The sequence below is a fragment of the Amblyomma americanum genome, chromosome 11, assembly GCF_052857255.1.
Source record: "Amblyomma americanum isolate KBUSLIRL-KWMA chromosome 11, ASM5285725v1, whole genome shotgun sequence".
Classification (NCBI taxonomy): Eukaryota; Metazoa; Arthropoda; class Arachnida; order Ixodida; family Ixodidae; genus Amblyomma; species Amblyomma americanum.
The window spans coordinates 86,759,651-86,766,910 of record NC_135507.1 but is presented as its reverse complement, the minus strand read 5'-3'; the positions used below and the strand labels follow the sequence as shown (position 1 = coordinate 86,766,910).

Genomic DNA, 7,260 nt, shown 5'->3' with positions numbered 1-7,260 from the left:
GACCGGGAAATCGGAGTACCTAGCATGCCTTGCGGCTCGTTCAAAGTTGCGTGTTTCGTGGGGCGTGTTTCTCTAGCACTGTAGTTCTAATGCGGTGGCGCCAGGTGACTATTCCGGGTAATGATGAAAATAATAATAATAATAATCTTTATTCATGCTGTCAGGTATGAGAAGGAGTCGAGAGAAAAAGCCACGGAGCTTGACGGGCCCTCGACCCCTGGTACAAACATATCAGCAAGCAGGGGTTTTTTTTTTCACCGAGTTATTTCCTGGCATGGCACAACGAAGTTTAAAAAGACAATAATACATGCTTATACAAAAATAACATTATGAGAAAAGAAAACAGGAATAGATTAACAATTTATAAAACCGAGGAAAAATGGAGTAAAAAAAGTAACAAAAATTATCAACGTGATTTGACATAACTGTCGCCATTCCATGCGCGATGAGACCCGATCACGGACCCGATGGAAGCAAAGAATTAATAAAATTGAGCGAAATATATACAATTGGGTTCATTTGGGTTTGGGTGCGAACCGAACCCAGGGTTTTCGCGGTGGAAAACGAAGGCTGGTTGGTAGAGGCCACATCAGGCTGTTGCGGTGCAGAACCACGCGCACTATGCGAAAGGGGGGGTCGTCAGTGCTACAGATAACGCTGATTTATAACTGATTCTGATCAAATCAGGAAAGTACATAATTAAAAACCAAGACTGTCATATGTCACCTCTGCGTCAAATTCCAGCGCGAATAAGCGAGCGGTTTAACCGAGAGTAGCATTTTACGGCGCGCGTTTAGTACTGCTGTGTATACATAATAGAGTTAAAGGGGCTGCGAAACACCGCTTGAACGGATGCCAGTTACACTTCAGATGGATTCTTTATGTCACACAGATGATGACTCAAAAAGAATTACGAGAATCGATGCATAGGAACGGGAGCTTCCCATTCCCATTTCACTCTCACAATGACGACACACTGTGCGACCAATCAAAACAGCCTATCTTAGCACGTGGCGGAAGTTTACACTCCATGGTTGCCTGTTCTTTGTAACTCGTTCATGCCAAGGCTGGCGGCGCCGTTTGCATGGTTACAACAACCGTTCCATAAGCTACAACATGGTTACTTATGGATCCCGTCTCGAGCGCGAGATACTGCGATGGTGTGGCAGCCTGCGCAAGATATCAGACACATTTAGCATAGCGCGTACCTCTACTGCTTACCGCCAACCATCGCCCCTAGCGCGCTGGTTGGTCACGGCGAGCAAGGAGCGCGCGCTGTTGACGAAAGCGTGGCGCCATCTGGCGCCGCCGCCCGGTGATCCTCCACAAGCTTACGATGCGCACTGTCTGCTAAATGTGAACTGAACGCATCATTCCTTGTGACCGAAACGAACGCTTATAGAGTGCAATGGCTCGATCGGATCAACTCTGCAAAGCCGCTCTCAGATACATAGAGAGTACCCAGAAGTGTTAGTGCTAGGTCGTAGGATGTTTACAGAGAGGCGCAAAGTCCGTCGATGCAAAAAGTAGCCAGAGCCTCTAGTGGTGTATTTTTGTTTTACTTGCTTTACAGTGCTTTTATCTAGGGCAAACAAGTTGGTTTTGTTAATGTAATATAAAACACAAAAACTTGACAAAACGTATCTCTAGTTATTAACACAATTTGCAATACCTTTACTCTTTGTCCAATCATAAAGTTCGCCCTCCGTGATGTCATATCCGATGCTAAAAACCGCCACTGTATGGTGACACCGTCAGCGCCATGAATTTGTTTTTGCGAGCTAATTAAAATATTAAAAACAGGAGTATACGTGGTACGACTGATGCTAATAGCATCACTATAACTCTTTATATGGAACCAATGGGCAAAAAATGCACTGAAATTGTGTTTCGGGGCCCCTTTAATATACTGGCTACGTACATGAGTAATTATGAGTATGCAAGCGAGAGAGCGACGAAAATGGAACCAAATAAGATGAAACTATCCTAATCTACTCATAAATATGAAGTTTTTCTTTATCTTATTGCTATTTGTATTTTTTAAAGTAATATTAAAGCAAGTACGAGGAATTGTTTTTTGCTAGGTAGACAGCGCTATTGTGGCCATGCTGGGAACTTTTCTAGCGTACCGCGGCATTGCTCGATAACGGGCTTACGTTTAATGTATATAAAGTGGCCGCGGCTGGCAGCGTGCGGCGTGGTTTTGACTTGCGGAGTATTCGTGTGCAGCGTGAGGCTCCGGATTTACTTGTGTTTCAGTGCCATCAGTTGTGTTTTTGCTATCACTAGTGCACACCAGAAGAGGAAATGTCTGACTCGGAATCTCTGGACACGGATGAAGAGGTATACCTGTCAGTCATTTCTACTATGCGTGCGTATGACAGTCGCAACACGTGTCCAAGCGATGTTTACTCGTTGTAGAGAGAATAGGCCGTCAGTGAATCGTTTACACGTTTTTGGTTTGTCATGGCCACTGTTTGGCGAAACGTTTTTCTAACAGAGGCGCCGCTGCTTACGAATACTGTCTGGCAATGTTGTTGGCCATCGGTGCTTTCATTGCGATGTTTAACGAGGAGTTTGGAAGCGCACTAGTAACTACCTGTAGCGCGACAGCGTGCGATTTCGTTAGGATGTTATGTTCGTTTGGAGCGAATCCCTGCCTCCTACGGGGTGCCGAGATCGGCGGTAGATGGGCGATCGTTTGATCACTTTTCGCTTTCAGCTGCAAGAGAGCCTGGCGAAAGGCGAACTAAAGCCCGGACTCTACGCCATTGCGCCTCATGTCAAGAAGGAGTTCATCAATAACACGGTAAGCGACGCCCGATACGTGATCTTCAACTTTCAAAGTTCGTTTTATTGCGGGTTGAATCGGTTTTTTTTTTTTTTCAAGGCATTTCAATCATTTTAGCCGCTCGAGTCTGTGTAAGCACACCCCGCGCGGGCGACGGGCATTACTGGCTTAAAATGCCTTGAAAGGAATCGTACAATGCAGAGCAGTGATAATTTCTTGATCTCAGAAGATTTGCAGGGCCACACCAAAGGGCCGATCTCGTGTCAAAAAGGCCGGACCATCTGACGACGCAATAATCGCAATTAACGTCCATCTATCTTGGAATTTTCCGAGTTCGATGCACGGGACAAGTTAAGTGCAAAGATATGAAATCGACCTGAAGCTTTCTTTTGTGTTCATGAGTTAAGGTTAAATATGAATGTTAATTAAATATACATCTTGTCACAAAGAACACCACCAGCTTTCACATCTTATATCGAAGAAGTACCGGCGGTTTTCGGATAGCAATGTGTTAGCAAATAGTTGCTGACTGTTCAGTTTGGAACGAGTGTCGTCAGCAGTATGCCGACATTGACACAATTGTCCTCATTTGCAGTCTTGAGAGAAACTTTTGGCTTTCTCACTTTGGCTGGGGGGCCCACCACATAGTTTATGCCCTGTTTTGGCTTCAGAATTAATGCTGGCCTTGCTCAGCTGTAAATAATACTACCCAGTTTCATGCTCCACAGGCCAAATTCATGTCAATCTGTGGCCAAGGCTTCAAGTTCTAATGCCTGTCTTGACGCACTAGGAAGCTGCTCACAATTTATTTGCTTTGTGCTGTTCGGCACTCAGCTAGTAAGGATCAGTAGGCTCGATGAGAATCAGACAAACCACTAAGTCATTAGCCTATGCTCCATCTCATCAGTAATTTGCAGCACTGTGGATGCTATGGCGATCTGAGCCTATAAGAAAGGTGTACAGAAGGGTGGCTCCATCACTCGGCTGTGTCTCCTGCACGCAAGAAACTCAGCCGACTCTGGGGACCGCATATTTCCAAATCGAGACACACCACTTTGCAGCAGGCCTCCGCAGTGCTGTTTGTGCAGACTTTCTCTTCTACTTTAACCTTTGAAAGAAACACTTACCTTTTTCTCCAAAAAAAAAAAGCCTGAACTGCCTTTACAATTACAGCAGTAATTGTTTGAAAAATAGTTCAACACTGTTCAAATATTTGAGAGCCTATTTGTTGTGTTCCTGCAGCCCTGATCAGCTGAGAGAGCTTTAGCTTGCTGCAGACAACTTGTGAAGTGGACTCTAGGTGGAGTTTAGGCTTGCGCAGTGTGTCAGCACTTCATGCTTCAGAAACCCAGGCTTTGCTTTTGCCGTTGTTTTTCTCGCTGTCATAGAGTCCGAGCTCACCTTCCTCACCGCACTTCATCTTAACCATGTCTGTGCTTTTAGGATGTCTTCACCCATTCATTCACCTTCATTTTCCTTTCATATTTTGGTGCTCACCGTGTTCATTTCCAACATGTATTGGGAGGTGGCTGCGCTGTACCTATCTGTTGGACATTATAACTCATTACCGGCTGAGCCTTTGTTGCGCGAGAGTATGCAGTGCTGGCCACATTTTCCGCTCATGTTGTCAGTACTCTTCACTTTTTAGCTCTGTGTCTAATTCTAGTGGAAATTCTGAGGATGGTGAAAAGAAACAATGCTATTGAACAGCATAAGAGCTCCATGTCCCCACACCCAACCCACAGAACAGCCAGCAGCTACGTGCCAACCGCAGTCAGCAAACTGGAGAGAGGGAAATCCCCCTCTCCTCTGGTGGGAGGAGGGAGACACTGGAAGGGGGCTGCCGTGTTGTCCTCGAAAGTTTTTTGTTGGCAGTAATTTTTGCAAAGTTGGAACTATAATAAACCAAGTAGCCTGGGAATGCTCTATAAATGACATTTCTTGTACCAGGGCCTGTTTTCTGTGCAAAATGAAAACAAAGTGAAATGCAGCGGTTGGCAGTACCAGCCTCATTGTGGCTGCAACCTGCCAGTACTGGTTGGTTCCTGTGTGTGTCACGCACGTTGCTGCTTCGTCCGCATTCAGTTCATATAGTTGGAATTTCATGCTGCACGGAAGCAACTAGCCTTCCAGGTCTTAAGTTGGCCTGTATTGATTGATTACTGTGTTCTGACCACAAACAAGCCACTTTCGCTCGAAAACAAGCTTTTACAGTCTAGGGAAGGCCAAAGATCAAATACAAGTATCATTGTTGCTGGTTATGTCATGTTATGACAAGCATTGTATGCCTGAAGTGCAGCTACATTGTCATTCACTTTTTTACGGTGATCATGGAGTTGTTTTTTTAACTGATGTCTCAAGTTTGAATGCAGTGACGAGGAACAAAATCGATTGTTAAGGGTGATGAGGATGTTAGAAACTTTTTTATTTGTCAGCACATCTTTGCTGAAACTTGGCATGTAGGTATATCATAAAATGCTGAGTTTAAATGTAAATTCAGATTGCGGATATCTCACCTGGAAGGAAATATACTACAAAATAACATATCCTAATTAGGTCATTCCTCACCGGCCTTCATGGTCTTTTGTCAGTTAAAGAACGCTTTTTTTTTTTAAGATTATACAGACATTTCCTCCTTTGAAACTTTTAATATGAGCTATTTATCAATATTGTTTAGATCTCATTACTAGGCAGAAGGAAATAACTTTTTCAGCTTTCCACTCCGCCAAATTTTATATCTGTAAAAATCTCCAGAAAACAATTCTTTATGCCTTGGGCTTGGTGCATGATGGCCTTAGTTGCTTATGTGCCATTAAACCCAGCACAACAACAGACATTTTCAAAGGTCCATCACACATCATAAAGCTAACAAAATGCCTATAAAGTCATTTTGTTGATAATAAATAAATTGCAAAGTCTGAAATAAAAAACGATGCCGCGTTACTTAGCCTACATTTGGCCTAATTGCTAATGTATCATGATTGAAGGAAAAAAAGATGCCTATAGGATATGCGTTGGACCTTTGGAAATGTCTACATATTCTTAAAAATGCTTTTCTTCAGTTGGGAAATTACCATAAAAGCCTGTCAGAAATGACCTAGTTAGGATATGTTATTTTGCATTATATTTCTTTTCAAGTGAGATTTTTGAAGTCTATATGTATACTTGAAAGCAGAATTCTATAATATACCTGCATGCTAATAAGTTTCAGCTGGCTATGTTGAAAAATGAAAAGTTTTTATGACCGTCATCTCCTCTAATGCGCCTTTTCCACCAAAAGATCTTATCAAAGGCATAAAAGCAATACTGTTGATTTTTACGAAGACTAAAAGATTGCATGGAGTTGTCCCCAATGTCCTTTTAAACAGGGATATCTTTAGAAGCAAGGAAGCTTTTGTTTGAGGTTTGAACAACCTGGCAGGGTGTCACATATAATAAGGAGCCTAAATTAAATTTTGAAGGAAAGAGTTGTGAAGAAGACAACGTGAATTAACCAAAGAATAAAGAAGAGGAAGAAGAAGCATTCGGAGTGGTGGAGGGACATCATTGGTGGAGAAGCATTCGGTGAGGTGGAGACATGATTGGTGGAGAAGAGAAGAAGACGAGGACAAGGCTTAGGTGGACTAACATTGAGGCTATAAAAGGTCGAGTGAGAGCGAGGCACTGGGGGGAACAGCAGAGAAGCGGAGGCTCCGGTGGGTCAGGGACACTTTGGCTGGAAGAGAGCGACGCCGGCTACTGCTCCGTTGAGCTCGCGTTCTACGGCAACGCATCGTGGACTTCCTGCCGTGCTTGAGCACGTTCCGGGGAGTTGACGGAGGGCGCTACCACCTGCTACGGCCAGGGGTATCTCCAGCGCTGTTGCAACCCATCCGGGTGGTGCCCCCAACGCCAACAACACCGGCATCACCTCCACGGGTGCTTGGACCTTGAGCTTGTACGACGCAGCCAGCGACGCCAGCCCAAGCGTGTCGAAAGCCGCCAGCGACGCCAGCCGAAGCACGTCGAACGCCGCCTATGGGATCCATACAACGCCGCACCGAACCAACCGTGAGCACGAACGCCGACCACGAATAGTAGAACGCTAGTAGTAGACGCTGGTAGCAGTGTGCCTGGGTTGTGTGTATTTATAGCCTTTGCGTTTTGTGTTAGATTTGTTAGTTTTGTGTTCTAGTGTGTGTGTCACGTAGGGTGTATTAAATGTGCGTTTGTGTGGGTACACCCGTCGCCTAGTCCATTCTTTCGGTCCGAGTGTTCTCCGGAGAGATCCGTGACAAAGATAAGTGGCGAGCCTGTGCCAGGATTAATTTCCTTTTTTCTTTTTGCGTTGGCTCGGTTCTTTCCGATCTCTCGACGGCAGAAAGGATGGATTTGGCTAGAACGTTAGAACTGGCGCTCAAGCTAGGGTTAAGCAAGGAAGAGGCGATGCATCTCTATGAGGAGGAGGGAAAGAGGCAGAGAGAAGAAAG

At 44.7% G+C, this 7,260-nt stretch overlaps 1 protein-coding gene across 1 annotated transcript in view; it reads left to right on the top strand.

The window, feature by feature from the left end:
* Positions 1-2,163: 2,163 nt before the first annotated feature.
* The window catches only part of LOC144110752 (putative rRNA-processing protein EBP2), a 60,293-nt gene continuing 55,196 nt past the window's right edge, over positions 2,164-7,260 (top strand). The window contains exons 1-2 of the mRNA XM_077643826.1: positions 2,164-2,343; positions 2,723-2,809. Coding sequence (XP_077499952.1) covers positions 2,308-2,343; positions 2,723-2,809 — 123 coding nt within the window. The 5' untranslated portion in view covers positions 2,164-2,307. The remainder of the gene's footprint in view (positions 2,344-2,722; positions 2,810-7,260) is intronic.